Raw genomic sequence first — 25,036 nt, forward strand, 5'->3', positions numbered from 1 at the left:
AAAACTCTGATTAACATGGAAAAGATACCTTTTATCACAAGTCGTGGCGTTGCGTCTGGTTAGGACACGGTGTAAGGATATTTAGAAAAATGTGTCACCTGTTTAATGTTAAACAGTTAATGGGGTCCAAAACAACTTTTTTTTTTTTTTCAGTAGACATCTTTCAAAATATAACCTTTTGTGTTCCACGGAATAAAGAAAGTCCTACGGTTTGGAGTGACATTAAACTCTGTCATCATTTACTCGCCCTCATTTTTGGGTGAACTGTCCCTTTAACTCTCAGGAAACTGGTCGTTCAGTCTGTTGTTTTTCTCTTGTTGTCACAGGATACTCTACTGGAGTACAGCAGGTTCATCCAGCCCTGATCCAGAGGCAGTATGGGTAAGCATCTCTTCTCATTCTGCTAATTTCAGGGGTGAGGGAGGACCGTTTGTGCATAAATAACATGAATTCCTAGCGTGACCCTTTAGAAATAGTCCTGTCAAAACTGCAGTTTCATTTAGCCCAAAACTGTCAGTTATTCTTAATCTGGCGTCTTCTGCTCATATATCCCGTTTCAGCTCGTCTCACTCCCCGTAAACCTCAGATCTCAGGACATGAGCTGTGAACGTCAGTGCACAATTTGTCATGTGTTTACAGTGCCGGCTGCTTTTCTCTCTCCGGTTTATTTTCATCTCTCTCTCTCTCTCTCTCTCCTAAATTCTCTCTCACACTGTCAGTGACACTGTCTCGGTTTCTCCTTTTTACAACTGTTCCTGTTTCTGTATTTCCCTCTTGGTTTCCTTCTGTCAGGGTTTCTCTTTCTTTTACTTTCTCAACTCTCGGTCTCTCTTCCCTATCCTGTTTGACCTGTTTGTCTGTCAGTTAGGTCACCACCTGCCTCAAGTCTGCTAACCAGCCAGGTGTTATGCAAAACAAACCTTCGATCTCTCTCTTTCTTTGTCTATACACATCTTTCTTGTTCCCTATCCCACCCACACACATATTCTCAAACATCTGAATCATATTTTTACCTTTAAAAACAGTTTAAAGTAATAGTTCATTTAAATAATGTCATAATGTCATTATTTACTCACCCACGTCATTCCAAACCTGCAAGATTTTGGTGTTTCTACACAAAAAGTTTTATAGCAGAATCTTTCCATATAACAGTGATCCTTTTATGACATTTATTGTACTTTTCATGCTTTTTGGAGCTTGACAACTGTCACTGGATAGAAGGAACTGCAAAAATGTTCTTAATTTATGTGGAAATATCGTTATTATTAAAAATATGCTATAACACTAATAGTTTTATTTAGCAAGGACACATGAAACTGATCAAAAGTGACAGTAAAGATGTTTATAATGTTACAAAAGATTTCTGTCTTAATGATCTTTCATTAAAAAATCCTGAGGAAAAAAAAAACGTATCACTGTTTCAACAAAAATATGAAGCTGCAGAACTGTTTTCAACATTGAAAATAATCAGAAATATTTCTTGAGCATCAAATATTTTATTATTTTATTGTGTATGTCTTGTGTATTGGTGGGAGGATTTTATTGTAGGCCTATACATTTTTTGTATCGATACTTTGGTCCTGGTTTACTCCTGCCCAGGGACAGCAGATGAAATTTAGCTCTGTAGCTAATTCTGGGGCAGTTTTTTACTGTCCATTGTCCCTGTCAAATAAAGAATTAAATAAATAAAAATAATTCAAATCATCATATTAGAATGAATTCCGAAGGATCACGTGACACTGGAGTAATGATGCTGAAAATTCAGCTTTGCATGACAGGAATAAATTATATTTTAAATTATATTCACATAGAAAACAGTTATTTTAAATTGTAATAATAATTCACAATATTACTGTTTTTACTGTATTGTTTGATCAAATAAATGCAGCCTTGGTGAGAGAGACTTCTTTCAAAAACATTTTTAAAAAATCTTACCAACCTCAAACACTTAATACGATAGTTTATGTTTCTTATTGTTATAATATAATAAGTATTTGGACACATAAACATACAGTCAAGTCTTTCTTGTATCAGTCATAGAATTAAATGCAAATACAATTCAATCACTGCCTGAATTTTTCAGATGTGAATGAGGTTGTAACTCTTGAAAATAACCAACCTCTGTGTTCAGAACGAGATTTAGTGCTCACTAGGAGTGTGTGCACGCTGTAATTAGACACTGTGTGTACATAGTGTAGCCCATTTGTCTTTTTTATCCTAAAGTCGAGGGTCTTGTCCATATCGGTAGGGGTCTCTATTTAAACTTACTGTCTGAGGGTTAGCCTTTGGTTTGAACAGGTGGCTTGTGCCCATTGTGGGTCTGTTTGCATTGTTAGTTAATAGTGTTGTACTGATTAACCCTAATCATTAACTTTGGCATGGCCGATGCTAATTATGAAAAACGTATTAGAAATGAACTTAACTGCACTATAGTAAATGGCCAACAAACTGCAAACAAACAGATAAGTCCTAATACAGTATGTTAGCTATGAAGGGCTATTTGACCAGTGGCTAACAGCATATAGGCTCCAATATACTCACAGTGAAGGTCCTTTTTTGCTTATCACTTAGGAACAAAAAGAAGTTTGAAATACATTTGCATAGATTACTGTTAGCAAACATCTGGTTTAGATGAACATGTAAATATGTGCTGCATGCTTTCCTCTCAATAACAAAATTTAAAAAAAAAACTAAATACAGTGGTGAGAAAACAGTAGTTAAGAAAGCATCAGGTCATAGCGGTGTGGATATGTTTGAACCGGGTGTGCCTCATACGTCCTGAAAAGTGAAGCTGCGGGCTCTTTGATCGCCTCCTGGTGGCTGGATGCAGTACAGGTCATAAACCCCGCCCTCTCCATGCAAACGAACGGGAGTCAAAACAAAAAAATGAATTATGCTTCAAATAAAATTTTCCAAAAGATGGTTTTGGTCATTTAAGGTAGTTGTTATCACGCTGATATATATTCAACTGTTCGTTTTTGTGATAAGTTTGATTTTAGCTAGCAATTTGATGCTATAGAAACGGGGCGTGTCATCATGATTGACAGTCGTGACTGACAGCTTCTCTGAGGACTGTCGGAGCTTCGAGGGGAGATTGAAGATATATAACTAACTATTAATTTTCTATTTCTGTGTTATTTAACACCAACAAAACGAGTTGTTCAGCAGTAAACTGTACTAACCGACCTACATGATCTGACGGATCACTGAACTTTTTCCGGTAACGTTAAATGTGGGTTTCATAAGCTAATTAATAAATGTTATTAGTTAAGATAACACGCCTAACGTTAGCCATGAAGGAAAAAAGCAGGTGATCGTTATCTGGCAGTTACTAATTATTTTTATGGGTATAAAATAATAATTAGCAGGACAAAACTAATGATAGCCTACTCTAATTACAACAATCGATCTCCTGTAACATTAGTTGAACTTGATTTAAAATGGCAGGGCCGTTTCTGACGATTTAGAGTTGTTTCTAGTGGCATATTATATTGAGTTCATCTACTGAATTTGCTGTTTCAAAAATATTATTGCTCTAGAAACAGAATAGCCTATTATTTTATAGGTAGAATTTTGTAAATTGTGTGTAATTTAAATAGCCTATTTAAAATACATCAATGATGATGCAGTCATTTGACTTGACATTTATTCAACAGTGCTTTGATCTGCCTGCATTGACACTATTCTTTAAGAGCTGCTGTGCAGCCAAAATAATGTACCAGTTATCAATGTAAAGCTGCTTCTGACACAATCTACATTGTAAAAAGCGCTATATAAATAAAGGTGACTTGACTTGACGCAGTCGTCTGGGCGGAAGTTTGATACCACGACTCCGCCTCCGGGCTCCACTGACGATTCCTTCTGCGCATGCCCAGGCTCCAAACTGACGTTTTTGCGTAACGTGTCAACGCCCATCGTCGTACGTTTTACATTCAGTTCATTACAATGGAAGGAAGCGGCATTGCGTCGTCCATCTTTTTTTACAGTTTATGGTTTGAACCAGCAATTCAGTGCTAATTTAGTCGTGCTAATTTATATAGACGTTTATTTATATATAGGGTTGGGCTCATTACTCATTACAGCTTCAATTTCTACTATAAAGCAGCTCTCCAGTGTATTCAAGTTTTTATTTGACGGATCGAACAGAGGAAATTAACCGGAGAAGATTTCCACATCCAAGAAGGCGGAGCCTCAGAGCCAAACCCACCTATTACATAATCACCACGGACCAATGGAAGTTCAAAGGTGTTTAACAGCCAGCGTGAACTCAGCCAGAGTTTTCTTTAATTTTCAGGTTGGCAAGCTGTTTCGAACTCCAAATGAACTTCGTTTTGGCCTGATTTCTGTTTGTAATGATGACGCACACTTTCATTCTTCGATTTTGCTTAAAGTATATTGGGGCCTGATGATAATGTGACACTGAGGAACTAAACTAACTAAATTAACTGACATTAAAAACACAAAAATGTAAATTTGGTCATTCTTTACTCATCCTCATGTCGTTAGACTCCATTGACTTTTATTGTACCGACAAAAACACTTTTCATACAGGTTTGGAGTGACATGAGTTTGAGTAAATGATGAAATTTAATTTTTCAGTGAGCTATATCTTTAAGGGAACTACAGAGACTTTTGGTTCTGATGATGTTTGCTGATTGGGATTTCAGAGTATTCACTCTGAACAAAGCATCCATTGTCAGTTTTGCTATAAATGAGATGTGCGTTGGATAATCACTACTCAGTTAGCTTAGTTAGTGAGTTGTATGTCCTTGTTGAGAGGAAGATGGCCGGGTTGGCACTCTCGCCATCTGTTGGCTGGCATTAGAGGGATTTTTTTTTGTCTGGGGAGTAGGGTGTTGGTGTTGGGGGCCTTCTGCGGTAGGAGGCTTTGGCAGGGTGCTAAAGATGGGGATTATAGAAGTGGAGGGTGCTGCTGACAAACCCCCTGTGGTTGGGGGTTGGGTGTTGGGTGTTGGCGAGCACACAGCATTGTGGGAGGTCTGCAGGTTTAGGGAGCTCTGCTGAACTAGCAAAATGAGGATCAAACTACTTGAGCATCTGAGATACACATGCACACAACTCTCTTACACCGTCAGCTTGTCACATGCCCCGAGCCAAATATATTCACTGACATTTGACCTTTATCACATTTTTGGCGACATTCACACCACTGTACCAGCAAATAGCCAAGTGACATTGTTGATAATATTGTATTAATGGTTTAAGATGCATAATTTGTGGTCAGAAATATTGTATAAAATGTCTTTTGTGTTCACCAAGGCTAATGTTATCCCATGAGTATTCATATGAATTTTTACCTAACTTATATTTACTTGTTTTTATACACACTGAAACATACAATATTGATGTATTGACAGCACAAAAACTTTAATTATTTACGTATGAGCAACAAATGTGTATGATAACTTATTTATTATTATTAAAACTGTGGCATTAAAATTTTGATTAGGGATAAGATTCCCAGCAATTAATAACTTAAATTCTGCTGTGCACCTCATACAAATCTATTATATACGGCCAGAGAGGACTGCGGCACATCGTCATTTGAACTACTTTTGTTACCGCTTTTGACATTTTTGCAATAAATTATTGTTATTAATGGAAGCTTGTTTCCTCCACTGAATAAAAAAAAAAAAAAAAAAAAAAAAAGTAATTGCGACTTTTTTCTTTCAATTTTTTTCTCAGAATTGCGAAAAATAAACTCGTATTTATAAGAAAAAGTCAGTCTTTTTGTCCTCAGAATTGGACTTTATAACTTGCAATTGCGAGTTTATATCTCACAATTCTGACTTAATTTCTAGCAATTGCAAGTTTATATCCTGCAATTGTGAGTTTATAACTCGCAATTCTGATTTTTATGTCTCGCAACTGTGAGTTTGTATCTCGCAATTCTGAGAAGTCAGAATTGCGAGATGTAAACTCGCAATGTGAGAAAAGTTAGAATTGTGAGATAAAAAGTCGCAATTACCTTTTTATTTTTTATTTAGTGGTGGAAACAAGCTTCCATAGTTATTTTTTTTTTCTTCATAACTGTACATATTTTTAAGAAATGGTTATGGATAGGTTTATAGGAGTGGGATTAGTGGCTCAAAATATATTTTTAATGCTACAAAAAGTGTCATTTTTGTAATTTCTGCCCATTGGGTTTGAAATATTGTACATTTCAGCATCTATCCAAACATACAAAAATGTATCTGAAAATGTTACATATTGATACTTGCATATTACTGTAACAATGAGCCAAGGCTGCATTTATCTGATCAAAAATACAGTAGAAACATGAATACCATTAGTGAATTATAGTGAAATATTATTACGATTTAAAATAACTGTTTTCTATTGTAATATATTTTAAAATGTAATTTATTCCTGTGATGTCAAAGCTAAATTTTCAGCATCATTACTCCAGTCTTCAGTGTCACTATGATGGATAGAACGTTCAAAAGAACAGAATTTATTTGAAATCTAAATCTTTTGTTACATTATAAATGTCTATATTGGCACTTTTGATCCATTTAATGCCTTGTTGCTAAATCAAGGTATTAATTTCTTTCAAAAATATTCTAATTTCTTTCAAAAATATCTATTTTCTAGAAAGAAAGATATAAGTATTATTTATTTTTCACATTTTGTTATGTTTAGGATTATGCATATTCATGCCATCAATGTCAAATAAGAACTCATTTTAGTAGTGCTACATTTAGTAAGTGTGACGTGACACGGGTGGCTCTCGCCCAAATTGCCCCTTCACTAATTCGTCAGTAATTTAGTGATTCTGCTGTTTGTTTCTGTATTTGCCTGGTAAGACATGACCTTTAAAACACCCTCTGTCTCTCTGTCTCTTCCTGTCTCTGCCCTCACCCAACAGCTGGAGCTGCTAAAAGTGATATTCTGCTTTGGGCACCTAAGATCATTCGTCCTTCCTCTTTGTCGTCATAATTTGCTCTCCCTTCCGTGTCTCTTCTTTTCATTTCTCTTTGTGCTTCTGTTCTTTGTCGCTCTCATGCACAGGCACTTTTAAAAAGACTTCCCGCATCCCCACATCAACAGAACCACCAAAATAAATTACAGATCTCAAACCTAAAAAAATGTACTGAACTAGCTATATCACAGCTGTTTCAAATTAATCAAATGACTCAAAATGCACAAAAAAATGTAAAATAAGGTTTTGTTTTAATCCATCGATTGTTGATTGGATGGAGGCAGATCTGAATATGAGCTTGCAGTCGATTGTAAGAAAGGGGCGGGTTTCAGTGGACTAAAAGATTGGCATACGTCACCAGAGAGAAGTCTGCCATTTCACTGGAAGATCCAGTTACGTTTTGATTGAAAATTCTGAAAGAAAAAATAAATAAATAATATACATATATACATGCACCGATTTTCATTTCATGCCAACTTTAAGGTATCCTTTAGATGCGGTCCCCAAGGCTGTCCCAAAAGACACTTTAGACCACTTTAATTTAATAATTTTACCCAGTATTTGCATGTGAATGTATTTTTATGCTTATTAGGGTGTCATGATGTTAGCTTAGCAACATGCTAACACCAAAAGCTATTGAAATCAATTGAGAGTGAAGTCTGTTTTTTATGTGGCACGCAGAGTTCCAAATCGGTCACTAATGAGGTTACAGCTTTGTGAGGAAGCTGCCTTTGAGCAGTGTTTCTCAATCAAGTCCTTGAGTACACCAGCATTGCACATTTTGGATGTCTCCCTTATTTACTGTTTACACCTGGTATTAAGATGTGTTTTGGTCGATTGGATCACAAGTGGACGATTCCAAATGTAACAGAGCAGCCAGTTCGAACCGGAGGGGCTACATAAATACAGGTGTAAACGGGTTCTAAAATGTTTTGAGCTTGTCAACTTTCGACCACTTCTAGAGGTAGTCAAAAACGCATTCGACCGGATTGCTTTTGTAGTGTAAACGCTCATGTGGTCGAATGTGTTCGAACAGCCACAGAAAATCACCTACTCTCCGCCTACTGACTTAATGCGTAAACATTATGGGAAGCGCACTAGCCAGACGGGCAAACTTTGTTGGCTGGAGACCCAAGTTTGGTTTGAAGATGAAAAATGTACCAAGCACAATGTTCTCTCACCATTCCTGATTTCTAACACACACTCACAGCATTCGGTTGGTCTTGCGACTGTCAGAGCAGGCTGTTAATTCTGTTGTATGTTTTTATGCATTCATATGTGAATTGCACAAGCTTATTTTGTCCATTAGATTAAAAGATCTGAAAAAAACCCATACATTTACCCACCCATAGACCCTCCCCTCAAAGAAATCAGGACAGAAGTGGTAGAAAGTGGACAAAAGAGACGGATTAAAAATGTGTCTCCCTCGTCTACTTGTGATCCAATCGACCAAAACACATCTCAATACCAGGGGGAATCAGGACCTAAAAGTCACAATGTAACGGAAGTAGCGACAGATTTTTTTCTGATATTGTGATGTGCATCCGAGTGAAACAGTTTATCATAAAAAAAATCTTTTAAAAAATGTGGACTTTTTTTCTAAGCATTGGTTGGTGATTGAACGGAGGCAGATCTGAACATGAGCTTGCGGTCGATTTTAAGATGGAGCAGGTTTAAGGTCTTGACATACTTAAAGCAAAATCTGAAAATAAACTGATCGTTCCCAAACAATGTTTGTTTAGAGTTTGTTTCTAGAGTTCGAAACAGCTTTCCAAAATAAGCTTTCCAGAAATGTTTGCTCCAGCTGCTAAACACCTTCGAACTACCAGTAGTCTGTGGCAATTGAGTAATAGTTCAGTGTATTTTTGGATCAACCATACTAACATTGGTTAATAAAGTGAGATTAAATACATAAAGTATATTGGTGTAATTTAACATTTAATTATTACAGGTTTGCATAATATTCTGAGTTTGCATTTCACTTTTTTTATTCATTTTGAAGAATACCGAACCTGTTTTTGTGCAAGTGAGATGAGTAAATGCTCACATTTAGTCTAGAACTACAATAACCATCATGTTTACATCATGTAACATCACTCTGCACTTACTCACAATTTCTCTCAACATGGAGACAGGAGAGCTGTCAGTCAGTGAAAACAAAGTAACTTGCATTACTTATTTGAAAAAGTAACTCAGATATTTTGTTGTAAATTTTAAAGTAATGTATTACTTTACTAGTTACTTTAAAAAGTAATCTGATTATGTAACTCACATTACTTGTAATGTGTTACCCCAACACTGCAAGACTGACGTGTTTAATACAGTAAAGCTGCTTGCCGACAAATGTATATCCGAGCCTTTAAGCAGGATAAATGATTGGAGAAGTCTGGCATACGTCACCAGAGAGAAGTCGGTCATTTCACCAGAACATGGAGTTACAGTATATTTTGATTAAAAATTACAAGGTCAAAAATCAAACAGAAATTAAACATATGCACGGTTGTATCTTTTTACAATAAGGTCAAAAACTTATATTTAGAAAATAGATTGAGCACAATTCTTTTTCATTTCTTGCCAACTTTAAAACGCCTAATTTTTTAATCAGCTCATTTATAAAGGCTCCAAGACCTAATAAGGTCAAATAAAGATTAGAAGGCAGCTGTCTATGTAGGCAGCACACTAGGTTTTGGAAGATCTAAAGACACACTCATTTTCAGCTAATTTGTAGCAATGGGTTTGCCCTACTTTGTCAGTCCTCACACCCTTGTCAACTTTGGTCTTCTTTATTTTGCCTTGCCTCTCTCTCTCTCTCCATTTCTCTCTCTCCTCTTCCTTGTCTCTCTCAATCCCTCTATTTCCCTGTCTGCATTAGCATTTGCTAGGATGAATAGGGTCAGTAAGGACGGCAGACTCAGTTGATTTGCCTACTCCACAAAGCCACTGTCAGTCCCTATAAATCATCCTTCAGCCCAGGACGGCAACAAGGGAATGGCAGACGAATGACACTGCAGCTGTGTATGCGTGTGTATGAAAGGAAGTGTATGCTGCTGCAGATGTGTAAGTGTGTTTGTGTGTATGAGGATGTTGCCGGCTTTGTGTTTTCAATATTTTGAGCTCAGTGTCGGCAGCCCCTCTGGGTTCCTCTTTGTTTTTGAGGGTATTTCATGGGTCTGGTGTAGCTTAGCCTGAGCTATGGGTAGCAGCCTCCGGTCTCTCTCTCTGTAGTGCTTCAGTTTTCTGTGATGTTTGGCCATGATATCATCAGGCAGAAACTTATAAGAAACATTAATGAGGTCAGTGAGCAGGTCAGTTGGCACAACGGAGTATCTGCACTTAGAATACACTATGTTTAGTCATGTTACAGCTACATTACACTACTGTTCAAAAGTCTGGGGTCAGTAAGTTGGTTTTTTTTCAAGAAATTAATGCATTAAATTGATCAAAAGTGATAGTAAATAAATTTATAATGTTACAAAGGATTTCTTTTTCAAATAAATGTTCTTTTGAACTTCATATTCTTCATATAATCCTGAAAACAAATGTATCTTGGTTTACATAAAAATATTATTTATTTATTTATTTGGTTTTATTTTTTATTTTTTTACAGTGTAGTAGTTGACTGAAATGGGTTTTTAATGGTCAACACCCGTACTGGTATAAAGAGAGCTGGGTGGCTCTTTTGGTTGAGATTGTTGAGCTGACGCTAGAAATAACCACTTCTGTTACAAGCAATTAGGTACAGTACATTTCCAGTCCAATGTTGAATATCAAAATGGCTAAATATCGACTAATTAGTTGGTTTAGCAGATATAGCTGTCTCTCACTAGAATTAATCAAATAGTTAACAGTAGGGCTGGACGATTTGGGGAAAAAAGTGGGGAAAAAACTTTTTTTTGGATAACAATTGTGATTTAAAGGATTAGTTCACTTCAGAATTTAAATTTCCTGATAGTTTCCTCACCCCCATGTCATCCAAGATGTTCATGTCTTTCTTTCTTCAGTCGAAAAGAAATTAAGGTTTTTGATGAAAACATTCCAGGATTTTTCTCCATATAGTGGACCAACGGGTTGTTTTCAATGCAGCTTCAAAGGGCTCTACACGATCCCAGACGAGGAATAAGGGTCTTATCTAGCGAAACGATCTGTCATTTTCTAAAAAAAAAATAAAAATGTATATACTTTTAACCACAAATGCTCATCTTGAACTGCTCTGCGATGCGCCACTCATTACGTAATCACGTTGGAAAGGTCACGTGTGACGTAGGCAGAAGTACTTAGGGCAAAATCATTTTCTCCTCCAACTTCATCATTGACATCATGTTTTTTTTTTTTTTTGTAAAGGGCATTTGACTTAGTCTTTGCACATTTGCTTTGTATACACTTGCTCGGTACTTCCACCTACATCACACATGACCTTTGTAACGTGATTACATAATGTGTGGCACATTGTAGAGCAGTGCAAGATGAGCATTTGTGGTTAAAAAGTATATATATATATATATATATATATATATATATATATATATATATATATATATATAATTTTTTTTTTTTTATTTTTTTAGAAAATGACTGATTGTTTCGCTAAATAAGACCCTTATTCCTCGTCTGGTATCATGTAGAGCTCTTTGAAGCTGCACTAAAAATGACATTTGGACCTTCAACTCGCTGAACCCCACTGAAGTCCACTATATAGAGAAAAATCCTGGAATGTTTTCCTCAAAAACCTTAATTTCTTTTTGACTGAAGAAAGAAAGACAAACATCTTGGATGACATGGGGGTGAGTAAATTCTAATTCTGGAGCAAACTAATCCTTTAATATCCAACTTTTAAAAAAAATCTGTGCTTGCTTATAGGGCAGGATCTGGCAAAGATTTTGTATATTTAATATATCAATATGGCTATAAAATAATTATTATTATTTTTTACAACAATATAAATACCTAATCTCAGAGCAGATGCAGATAGAGTTGGTGAGGAGCGGCATTTACTGTGAATCGAGCCACTCTGAGATGCTGCAAACTCTGGTGGATCATGAGCTGCTCGCGTGTAAATGAACACAGTGCCACGCTTCGCTCTGAAACACGCAGCGCGTGTATTTAATCACAGCCTTTGCGATTTGATAACTGCACTGTTGCATTTCCTTTTTACTTTTCTATCAGTCATGCAGCCCTAGTTAAATAGTTAACTCTCTCTCTGTTTCTCTTTTCAGACTCAGCCAGCCATATGTTTACCCTCAGGCCTTCCTGCAACCCAGTCTGGTTCTGCCCGCACAGGTCACATCCTCCACCGCCACAACCCCCTACCTTGACTTCAGCACTGCCTACAACCAGTACGCCTCCTCGGCCTTTGAGCAGTATCCCTACGCCCCCTCGCCAGGCTTCCTGAGCTACATGTACCCGCCGGGCACCCCCGGGCCCTCCTCCGCCACCTCCACCCCTCTCTCTGTCGGAGGTGCCCCCACCGCAGCCTTCATCCAGCTTCCTCCTCATCAGCTCCACACCGACCGCCTGTAGAACAGGCTACAAGGACCGACCGAGTATGCTGAAATTGCACTAGAACATCATCATTATGGGACAGGGAATTGTGACATCATCAGCCTGTGACTGGGGTCGCATACAAAGGGCTTCGAGTTTTTCTGCTTTTCATTATCCCTCAGTTAATGGACTTTTTCTCTGAATGGTTACTCTTATGATTAATTATGATATTATTGTCATTATTAGTAGTTAAGATTGTTGAAGAACCAATATTAGATGAATAAATGGTGGATTGCAGGGATTGCAATTCAGATGGATCCAGTGAATAAGAAATGACAGGTTATACATTCATTACCGTTCAAAAGTTTGGGAGCATTAAGCTTTTTTAATGTTTTTGAAAGAAGTCTCTTATGCTCGCCAAGGCTGCATTTATTTACATTTTTACATTATTACTATTAATTTAAAACAACCGTTTTCTATTTGAATATATTGTAAAATGTAATTTATTCCTGTGATCAAAGCTGAATTTTCAGCATCATTTCTCCAATCTTCAGTGTCACATGATCCTTCAGAAATCATTCAGATATGCCGATTTGGTGCTCAAGAAACGTGTTGTAAACAGTTGTGCTTGATATTTTTGTGGAAATGTGATACTTTGATAAATAGAAATTTCAAAAGAACAGCATTAATTTGAAATCTTTTGTATCTTTGTCTTTACTGTCACATTTGATCAATTTAATGCACGTTTGCTGAATAAAAGTATTAATTTCCTTCAAAAAAAGAAACATACTTAATCTAAACTTTTGAGCGGTAGTGCAGTATACTGCTTATAAGAATGGCAGTTTTTTAAGGTTGGATGTTGTGCACCACTGCAGGAAGATCTATTCAGCACAAAGCCTTAGAGACTTCTTCATTTTCTTTCATTTTTATTTTACATAGTTGTTCTTATGACACAAATGTGCTTCCCTCTCTCTGAGCAAAAATATGTGAAATTTTAACAAGAATTTTTCCAAGAATAGATAACTTTTCTAGAAATGTAGCATTGCATAGAATTTGTAATTCTGCTCATCACTGTGTATCGCCTCTGTCAAAGGTCTCTTCAATTCCTGTAGTTCCTCTTTCCTTTAGATTGTTACAACATTAATCCAGCATTCAGTAACACATGGATTCAAGATGCGCTGTAGCTCGCCTGTGAATAATCATGAGGAAATAGACATTGAGTATTAAGCATATTCTAATCCTGTCTTATACGTGACGCTTTTTAGACTGTGTTTTGGTCAATATCTACATCTTCTGAAAGGAAAAAAAAAAAAAAAAAAAAAAAAAAAAAAAAGTATTGTGACAAATGTCAGTGGTTGCCATTGGTATCGATCCACAAATGACACTACAGGACAAAATGCCAGCATGAACATGCAGGAAAACATGAGAAAAGTCTTGATTTAGGGGACGTTTGGACAGCACAAGACGATATATTGCCAGGACAATCTGTTTGTTTTCAGGAGAACAGTGTTGTCAATCTACCCTGCGACACTCAACTCAAAATATGAAAATACTTTACAGTGAAAGCCATAAGACCAGAACATGCAAAACAAGTAATAAAGTCATTTACAAAACTGAGCTTCATTGATGTGATTTTGATGTTTACGTATGTTTGGCTTCACTGTTCCAATTGGTAAGATTTTTTTGCCACCCTATTAATGCATTATTATATGGTTCTATTATTATATTGTATTACATTACATTAGATTATATTATCTGTTCCTCAACTCTTTTCAACTTGTCAGTTAAGTTTGTTTTTCTTCTTTGGCTCTTCCTTTGTTTCTGCAGACAAATTCATTGAGAAACACGGAAGTATAATTGTGCTTACGATGAATAACCAAAGGCAGTTTAACAACCATTTATGGCTGCTTCAATGGAAGAGCTGGAGTGAATCCAAGAGTGCACAGACATGCAAACAAACCTATGCAAATGAAGGGAATGCAGGGCATTAGGGCTTTATGTAGGGCTTTATATATTTTTGTGAGTAGGCAAAGTATCACTATGGAAACTACGGGAAGTTTTATGCATGAGGCCTCAGACCTCAATCCAAATGAGCACCTGTGAACGACTTCACAATCAGTCCTCCTCCAACCAGACAAAAAGCTTACATATGCTCTGTGTGTGATGTTCCCATTATCTTGTGAAGATATATTTTCGCTTTTTCTTTTTTGGACAATTCAAAATAATAGGCCTTACTTTTGTGCACCGCCCTCATGTCAAGTTGATAAACAAATACAAATACACATTTATAACCCTAACTGTATTTAGGGAAATCAGTGTTCAAATTAGATATATATGATACCAACAGTTTAATCAGGCTTAGTTGGTCAGCTTAAAGGGATCATTTACTCTCACTCATTTACGTCATTTACATCATTTACTCAATATGATGTTGTTCTGATGCTGTATGCCATTCTTTCTTTCCCCAATTTCCCCAACAAATGCCCCACTTGCACTCATCCATATAATGGCAGTGAATAGTGATCTGCATCAAGCTTTTCACACATACAAATAAGTCAGAGTAAATGGTAGCTATGTGTATTTGGTGTGCTGTCCAAGGAGAGGGCTCCGGGTCCGGTATTTGACCCGAACCCAGAGTACTCTTATTTTTCCTGGCTGTGGTAGGAACCAGCAAAGAGTGAGGTGTCAAGGGTGGTAGAGGGATGCTAGGTAGGTGAACATAGGTGAGTCGACTCTGTATATATAATATATAGGCCTCCTCTCATGGTGATAGGATGTGTTAATTGCTGGTAAAGTTGATTGGTTAGATCATTTGCACATGCTCCTCCCAAACTTTGTTAATGAAACAATTTCACAAGTTCACACTTACAGATGAGTCAGATGTATTAAATGGTATGCGTATTTGGTGTGCTCTCTGAGGAGAGGGCTCCAGGCCCAGTATTTGGCCCGAACCCAGAGTACTCCCCCCAAAAAGTAAGCAAACCAAAGTTGGACAGCAGCCAGAAAAGATGTTGATAACCCCCCAAAAACTTGGGAAGTGCAAACTGATGGTGTGCTAATCGTAGGAAGGGAATTAGTCACTGGATCAGGAGGGCTTCTTGCATCATCAGATGGGAGTTTGGTGTACATGGCGTTGGATGGGTGAGCCTCGCTGGTAGTTGGCTGGGGTTGGTCACACGTGGGTGAGCTCCAGCAGGAACGGAGGCAGATAACACTGTTGTGGCAGTGAAAGCAAATTTGGATGGATTAAGGGAGTTCCTGTGGGAGAGAAGTAGATGACACTGCTGTGGCAGTGAAAGCAAGTTGGATGGAGAACTGAGCTCCTTCGGGAGTGGAAGAGATAACACTGCTGCGGCAGTGGAGCAAGTTTGGATGGAGTAATGGAGTATATGACACTGCTGCAGCAGTGAAAGCAAGTTAGAATGAGAACGGGGCTCCTGCAGGAGCGGAGGAGATGATACTACTGTGGCCGTGAAAATAAGTTTGCTTTCTATCTTGCTTTCCAACTATCCAATGAGCTAGTTGGACGGAGAAACTGAGCTCCTGCTGGAGTGGATGAGATAACACTTCTGCCGCAGTGGAAGCAAATTGGACAAATAAATTAATCTCCTGAGGGAGCGGGGAGATGACACTGCTGCAGCAGTGAAACCAAACTTTCTTTTAAACTTGCTTTCCAACTATCTAAATGGGCAAGTTGGACAGAGAACTGAGCTCCTGTGTGAGCTGAAGAGATGACACTGCTGCGGCAGTGGAGCAAGTTTGGATGGAGGAACTGAGCTCCTGTGGGAGCAGAGTAGATGACACTGCTGCGGCAGAGAAAGCAAGTTGGAATGAGAATGGGGCTCCTGCGGCAAGTTGGACAAAGAAACAAAGCTCCTGTGGGAGAGGGGGAGATGACATTGCTGCAGCAGTGGAACCAAACTTGCTTTCCAATTATCCAATGGGCAAGTTGGACGGAGAACTGAGCTCCTGCGGGAGTGGAAGAAATAACACTTGCTGCAGCAGTGGAATAAGTTTGGACGGAGTAGAATGACACTGCTGCAGCAGTGGAAACAAGCTTGTTTTCAACTTGCTTTCCAACTTTCTATTGAGCAAGTTGGACATAGAACTGAGCACCTGTGGGAGCTGAACAGATAACGCTGCAGCAACAGTGAAAGTAAGTTGGGTGGAGAGACGGCGCTCCAGCGGGAGCAAAGGAGATATCACTGCTGCGGCAGCGCAACCAATTTGGACAGGGAAATGGAGCTTCTGAAAGGAGTAACACTGCTGTGAAAGTGAAGCATGTTGGATGGAGAAAAAGGAGATTCTGTGGGAGCAGTGGAAATAATGCTCCTCTGGTGGTGAAAGCAATTTGGATGGAGACCAGCGGAGCTTCTGTTGAAGCTGAGGTAGTATCACTGCTGCGGCAGTGAAATAATGACTTTGTGTGCGTTGCTGTGTCAGTTAACGTGGAAATATTTCCATTATTTAGAATTGTAGATATGGCGAGCTTGTAGATTTGTAAAGAAGCTGAAGCTAAAGAATTTAGCTGTTAAGGGTTCATTGAGCCTCTTTGATGTGGAAGTGGGATAGCTCTTGAAAAGCACCTTAACGACCAGCAACCAAGTGCTTGAATCTGGTGCTGGGAGAGGCCTTTTTTGAGCAGCTGTGGTTGCTGCACAAATGCGAAACAAATGGCTGAAAAAGTGGTCTGCTGGGATGCCGGATTGAATCAAAATGGACCCAAGGTGTTTTTGGAACCAGATACATGTGACGGGGTGATTTGAGTTGTCTGCAAAGAATAGGTCGGATGAGAATTATAGGGAAGGGACAAATCTTTTGATGAGATGAGAGGTCTGTAAATTGGCTATTTCAGAGGAGGGTGAAAATAAGTTGAAAAACTGGATGTCGCTAAAGTAACCCTTGATGGAGCAGGCTAGGAGGTTCTTGATGCAATTGAGATTAGATATGAGTGAGGTAATGGTGAGCAGAGAAAAATTGGGAAAAGGCAGGTTGTATGTGAAGTGGAAAGACTTAAAACATCTCCTTTCAGTTCTAGGGGAGATGGCTTGAAGAATGGAGTTGAGGGAGGCATCAAGGAGATGTTTCAATGGGTGGTTTATGGGAATATTAACTCTGAATAGTGAGGTATTGGGTTCCGTCTCTGGTGACAGCAGGCTGAATTTGTGCTCTGATGTTGCTGGATCTGTGCTCTGATGTTGCTGGCAACAGAGGTGCAGTTCCAAGGCTGTAGCGTTTGGTGGGATGGGCATTGGCGGCCCCTGGGGCCTGGTGAGGAATGAGGAAAGTAGAAAAAAAGAGGGAAGCTGGGGAGGAAAATAGGGTGTCTGGGTCTGCGCCGCTAGCAGAGGCAGCCTCAAGCTAGGGTCCGTTGGTGGGGCTGCAAGCCATGGACAGGGGAGAAGTTTAAAGACAGTGAAAGGAAAAGGCTGTGACAGCTGATCCTGTGCCGCTGGCAGAGGCATACTCATGCTAAGGGGGCAGCATGTATCTATGGAGGCTGGTATTGAGAAATGGGCCGCAGCGCTAGGGAAAGCTGTGGTGTGTAGCTTGGAGGAGTGAAGAGGAGAGTGAGGCCTGCTGCCTCAGCCTGCTGCTCCGAAGACCTTGGTCTTGCAAGAGAGGGAGACGGTGTTCTTTGTGAAAGCGAAGTCAAGGGCCCTACAACTCTTGCTCGCTTTGTTAGCAACCTTGAAGCGTGGAGTGGATTCTGGAGAAGGGAAAGCTGATTGTAGGGAAACATGTAGGTCGTATAACTGTGCTTTATTCATTCTCCTAGAGCAGTGGTTCCCAAACTGGGGTACCCCTGGGGGTACGTGAGGTGACAAAAGGGGGTACATGAACAAAATGCTGAGTAGTTAATTTAATTCTACCCTACCTTAAAATAACATTAAAACTGAGCATGTATTTCTAAGTGGCAAAATATCATAAATCCATTACATTTAATCAAATTACCTCATCTTTTGCAGTCCACAGAAAGCAGCATGCATATGATAGATTGTGTGCAGAGTCTGCTGCCTTAAATCGCAATAAATTACTGCCATTCTCGACAATGCACCTTTGTAAAAGTGGGGATTTAGCACTTACTCACATGAAGGACAAATATAGACTCAGATAGTGGATTGATATCGATTTAAGACTCAAACTTTCTTCGATGCAAAAACATACCTTGTGTGAGTTCTTGTATTTAATGATGAAAACGAGCTAGAATGCAATTGTTCCCAAATATCCACATGACTGCAAATGTATCATTATTATACAACAGGTCAAAAACAAAACATACATTTTAAACACAGTACTGCCAGTATTTACTCTATTTTGCAACGTAAAATTAGTTCTAACGAAAACCACAGCAGAACTACAACACACGTCTGTGTTTCGAGAACAATTCTGCGGCTTTGAACGAATCGTGAGAGTCAATGATTCAATGATTCATTCACAGCCACTTGCTTCGTTACTGAATGAATGACTCGATGACTCACTCATAAAAGCAGTGACTTGCAGCCACCTACTGGCGGTTTTAGTTTAATATTTAAAAGTATTACCATCATTGCATTTTTCTCTATTGAACATTTTTATTTAAAACATTATTTATTTTATAAACTTATTCAAAAAGGTAAAAATATGCACTGGAAAATCAATTTAGTGGGCAAATATTGTCCCTTAATGCAGTCTAAGTGACAGAGGGGGTACACAGAAGGATGGTAATCCCTTCAGGGGGTACTCCACTCTAAAAAGTTTGGGAACCACTGTCCTAGAAAAATGGACATCAGCTCTTTTTACCCTTGCTGGTGGATGCAAGGGTAAGCCTCTGCGTCTTGGAGTACGTGAAGCGGCACGGATGGGCCGATGTCCACATGGTACAGCCGGAGACTCAGTTGCAGTGTCCGGCGGAGCTCGAGCAAGAATATCAGTTTGTGTTTAGAACAGTTTGGACTGTCTATGAGGGTGGACGTGACCCAAATTATCCTTCTAATTCTTTTGGGCAGTGAGGCCTGAAATTGAACTGTATTCAAGTTAATGCCCAGATTTCAATGGATGTGGCTGGACCCCACGGTTTTATCCAAGGTGACTGGAATCCCGAGAATCCAGCGAAAACCATGCGGGGCTGAGAAATCGATTATGAAATGTTTTATAAATATTCTTATTTTCCAGTTTTTCATTGGTTTTCTCAAAGTGGTAACATGCACTTACATGATGAGAAGAAACCTAAAATGTTTCATAACCTGCATATATTCACCTCTGACACATCAGTTTGATACTATAATTGTGGTTTGATGTTGAATGATCACCCAACTGCAAAGTACAACAGTCTGATTTAGATGATCGTTAGATTATCTGTTGCTGGTTTGAGTGGCACACATAGACTCATTTGGTGAAGTTCAAAAGAGGCTCGCTTATGGTAAAAGACAAAGAGCTACATAATAAAATATGCACCTTGAATTTATTCAATTAGATTAGTGAGAGAATGACTGCATGCAAAAATTTGTTCTACCAGTCTGTGTGGCATCTCTTTACCAGTGATGGAGCTGTGGGTTTAAGTTACTGCAAAACATAAATACATATATGCTGTAACTTTTAAGTTTTTTTAAGTGATTTTGTTGATAAATCGCATGATAGCATTCACAAGTTTTGTGCTCCTTACTTAATGATTCTGTGTGTGATCTGTACGTGTCATGATGTGCAAGCTACTATTTGAATGTGTGTTTGAGCTACAGGGAAGCAGCGTGTTAGTTTAGAACGGCAAATCACTTCTTCAGAAAACTGTTTAAAATGTGGGGCGGTCAGAATATGCATTTATTTGTCTCTTTTTTTTTAACTGATAGAAACAGAAGTAAAGAGTGGACTTCAAAGATGTCTTATCCTGAAACCCCTCTAGTGGACAGCATTAGTATTACAGCCTTCAGAATATAGCAACACAAGTCAGAAGCAGGGTTTGGTGTTTGTAGCATTAAATCTCTATGAGTAGCAATCGAAATTTTAGGCCCCGTCCACACGGAGATGCGTTTCAGTGAAACCGCACAAATTTTTTATTGGATAGGCGTTTCGTCCACACGGATCCGGTGTTTTCGAAAGGTGAAACCGGTATTTTTTTAAACCGGGTCCCAGAGTGGAAAAATTTGAAAACGGCGGCTTGGCGTTGTCGTGTGGACGGGGCAATCCGTATATTTTCTGAAACGATGATGTCATCACCCCACGTGTCGACCCTAGTCAGACGCGCTAACACCACAAAACAGCACCAACAACAGCAATAGCAGACTCTACATGCTTGTGTTCGTGCTGCAGAAGCTACTGAACCAAAATAAAGTGTTATTTCTAAGCTTTGCTAAAGTTTGTATTCACCGCGCAAGGTTTATGCGCATGCTCCAAGTCTTCTTCGCTGCTTTAAGTGCATTTCTGCGGCAGAATTACAGCGCCACATAATGGTCTGGCATGTATACTACATTGTTTTGAGTCGTTTCAGTGGTTTCGTGTGGACGCAGATATTTTGAGACAAGGAAAAAAAAAGATCGGTTTAGGGTAAGCTCCAGTTTCGTGTGGACCAGAGTTTCCGCTAGAAAAAAATGGTGCCGGTCAAAGTGACCGGCAGAGGTTTCGTTTTCCGGACATTTTGATGATATGCCGGTCAAATATCGCCTCTTAATTAGTCAAGTTGAGGAAAACTGAAAGCAGTTTATGTAACTTAAAAATTGACATAATCAGGCCGTATATGCAACATTATTAGCCTAACTTTCAAATAGACGGAAAAAAAAACATGAACGTCCGATTGGCGTCAATCAACCAATTGTTTTTTACTATGGTTTCAACATGGTCATTGCTCTGACTATGTTCAGCAGACATTCTCAAATTATTCGACCCTCTTGTGAATCCGTTGCGTCGTCCTGCCTTTTCGCAGCGCGAACAGAAAATTTTTTCGTTACCATCAACTACCTCACATCTTAGCCATGGGAACTTGTCACTCCATTCCGACCGATACGCCCTACACTTCGGCTTTTTCTCCGGTGGTGGCGGAGCTGTCTGGCTCTGGACATCTGAGGCTTCAGGCGTTCCTGATTCAGTATCCTCCTTCGCGTCTGGCCTCTGAAAAAAACTTTTAAGGCTAGTCTGCCTGGGCCTGGCCATATTTGAAACGTCTCTCAATAGTTCGTGGTTTAGGTCTATATTATAGCCGTTAGGCGTGCGCTTTATTTGAAATGCAACATGCGATGTTGTTTAAAAACTTTCAAACGGTCGATTCAGATTGTGTTAGGGGGGCGGGGCCGGGATTATTAGGCAGTTTTAATCTGACCGGAGAGATTTAATTTTGTCGGACATTTAATTTTTTTCCCGGCCAATGTCCGGTAATTACCGGACAACGGAAACCCTGGTGTGGACGTAGCCTTAGTTGTGTTAGTAGACTGCAGTCTAATCGTGTTTACATTAAATAAACCTGCTGATTTAGGGGAAAGTGGCACACAAATTTAATCAACAAGGTGGTCCGATGATACCGTATGATATGAAGATTGTAAATTATCATTCCCAGCTAATAAAATATATCTAAAAGCAAACAAATGTATCAATTTTGATATGTACTGCAGTGATACTCAAAACATATCTTGCTATATAAAACATATTTGTGTATGGTGACATTTTATGCTCGTGCAAGCACACTAAGTATTTTTTAAATACATTAGGTGAGAGCATTGTGCGCCAATGTGAAGCTGCTTACATGTACAGTAAAATCCATGTGATGCATGTAACAATGTCAATGCTTCACTACAGCATGTTTATAAATAATTAAATATGCATTATAGCAGCTGTTGTTGATGATTACCATGACTGCACATTCAACATACTGGAAAGATCAAAAGCCCACCGATGAGCACATAAAAAATTAATTGGCAGATGTACCACAAAATTTGGTTTGTCAAAACTGCCTATATAAAAAGTCAAAAATAGGAGTGTAGCCATGACAGCAGGCCTAATGCTTGGGGGAGACTGTGAGCAGGTAGTGGCATGAACAAATCTTACCTGTCACACAACTTCTCCTGTAACTACAAACAGTTCACTATAAAATGAACGTGCAAACATGTTGAGGATTAGCATCCAGTTAGTAATTTTATTAACTGTTTACACATGAAAGAAGTTTATTTAGTGCACTGGGGCACATTATTATGTATTTCAGTATTTCCCAACCTTTTTTATGCCACGGCACAGTTTTGATAAGTAGCTAGGCCTAAAAAACTCCCACAGCACACGCACTAAAATATAACAAAATTGCACACACATGCCAAATGGCATATTAAAACTAGATATTATATTAAAAGTAGTACTCACATTTAATGTGAAACTTGAGCTTTTAAGCTAGGAACACAATGAGGCTATGATGTTGGTTATGATGTTGATAAAACCGGAAATCATCATCTCTGAAATCTCGTATTTAAAAAATAAATAATGTGACGTTGAAGTTGGTATGGCTTTATAATATGGTCAGGCACTTGCATGTTTCATTTATAATATTAACATTTTATGAAAATCAAGCTCAGATTGAGTTACGGGGTTTTTGACCAGCGAATGACGGATTTGTTCGTCACTGGAACAGCCGCATCTGATGCAGTCAGGCACACGTTTTCATCAACTTACAGGATCTATGGATATTTAAAACAGTATGCTTCAACTACACAGCAAACTATGCTCTGCTCTTCAAATACAAAAAACGTTAGCCTTTATGGACATAGTGTTCCTTGAGTAAAGGAAATGCTGTACTTTACTCAAACATCAGTTCTTTATTTACCCTTGCATTGCAAACAAGCAGAGGTCTTCAAACTGTGCGCCGCACTTCATTCTACTGTAGGCGGGGTGGAGTTTGAGGTTTGACTGACAGTTTGAGAGGTAGTGATGGGCGCTTTCGAAACACTGCTTCATGAAGCTTCAAAACCTTTACGAATCTTTTGATTCGAATATGGTTCGGAGCGTGTTTCAAACCGCCAAAGTCACGTGATTTCAGTAAACGAGGCTTCGTTACGTCATAACGGTTTCGAAACGTTTCGAAATTTCAATGGTTCACCACTGGGGGCGATCTCTGTCAAAGAATATACACTAACAAGAAGCGACACTAAATAGAACGTTCCATTGCAACACCGGCGCCCAGCAGCAGCCCTGCGTTTCCGCCATTTTGGGGTGAAAGCGAGTCACTAGTTTCTATGGCAATATCAGCTTGCTTTGTTAAAAAAAGAAATTACATTAAAGCTGAAATCCAACCTGAATGATGACAACACAGAATAAAATACTATCACTAGTGATCATCACATCCTTTAACAGTTTATTTTACACTTTGTGTTTATCTTCCACTTTTTCACAAAACCTTTGCTCCCTAGAAACCCAGTCAGTTTGGGTTAAAATTCTTTAAAAGGCTTATAAACACTGACTTATTACCAACATATGAAATTAAGGACATGTATCAGTAAAAATTGGGAATGTTGGACAATAAATAAGAATATAACAGCTTGATTTTGCAGTGTTGTCTTCTAATGTCTGTTAGCTAACCAAAATACGTGACTGTTACGTAACTGCAACGTAATTTGGTGACCAAACTTTCGTCGTGGCAACCGGAAAAGTGAAAGGTGCCTATATGTCGCCACAACGTAACTTTGTGACGTTGCCAGTTAGTAACTGCGACGTCGTGGCAACGTTGTGTATCAATAGTTGTGTGTTGGTCATCAGTTGGTAATTCTTATATTTATTTATTTTTCTATGGGCGGACATGCAGTAGTTTAACCTAATTTATGTCCTCATTTGCCCAAACTAATGTAAAGGCTATTCCAACAGCTGTGAACGATGAATGCAGACTCGAAATGAATTCAATTAATTTATTTTGAAAAACACACAGAACATGAACAAAACTCCAAATAAAAATAATAAAATACACTCAAACTATAAATAAAAACATATAGCCTACAGCGAAACATAAAATAAAAGCATTCAAGACGTTTTGCTCTCAGTATCATTAAAAACATATGCTATGCTAACGTACCATTTTGCTAACATATATTTCAGACGATCAAGGAAATCACAGAGGTAAAAATATTAACAAAAGTACTTAAAGTAGACTGTGGGTAATGTTACTTAACCAATCTGACGCAGTTGTTGAACTTTATTGCTATAAAACTGACGAGAAACATGGAGAAACATTGACGCTGTCCTCTCCAGCAGCTTGAATGTTTTCCCGGTTGCCATGGCAACTCTAACGGACACCTGCACTAACGTAAACATAACAATAAAAAAAGGTTTTGCGTCTTTCCAAAGTTAACTTTATACATTTTTATAAAAGCCATTTATTCGTTGTCACCTCGGAAAAATAAATTCTTCTCTCAGAAAAATTAACTTTACACTCTTATCAACATACTGTAGTGTGCGCGCGGCGCGCACTCCATTTGTGGAGGCGCGCGCTGTATGTCACGTCACTATATAAAAGCAGTCATCCATACTCTGATTTGGTGAAAAGAAACATTTTTTTTTCTTAAGGGACATTTCAGTCTTGTGTCTGACATTTAATTACACGTTTTATATTGCAAATTCTGGTAATAATAACATATAAAGAATGTGTAAATGATGGTAATGAAATTACGAGCACAT

The 25,036-nt window shown here is 38.6% G+C and overlaps 1 protein-coding gene across 1 annotated transcript in view; it reads left to right on the plus strand.

The window, feature by feature from the left end:
* Positions 1-12,895, plus strand: part of rbm38 (RNA binding motif protein 38) — a 28,688-nt gene extending 15,793 nt beyond the window's left edge. Inside the window, exons 3-4 of the mRNA XM_048178283.1 lie at positions 327-381; positions 12,157-12,895. Of these exons, the coding sequence (XP_048034240.1) occupies positions 327-381; positions 12,157-12,460 (359 nt within the window). The 3' untranslated portion in view covers positions 12,461-12,895. The remainder of the gene's footprint in view (positions 1-326; positions 382-12,156) is intronic.
* The last annotated feature ends 12,141 nt before the right edge of the window (positions 12,896-25,036 follow it).

Source organism: Megalobrama amblycephala, linkage group LG24, assembly GCF_018812025.1.
Source record: "Megalobrama amblycephala isolate DHTTF-2021 linkage group LG24, ASM1881202v1, whole genome shotgun sequence".
NCBI lineage: Eukaryota > Metazoa > Chordata > Actinopteri > Cypriniformes > Xenocyprididae > Megalobrama > Megalobrama amblycephala.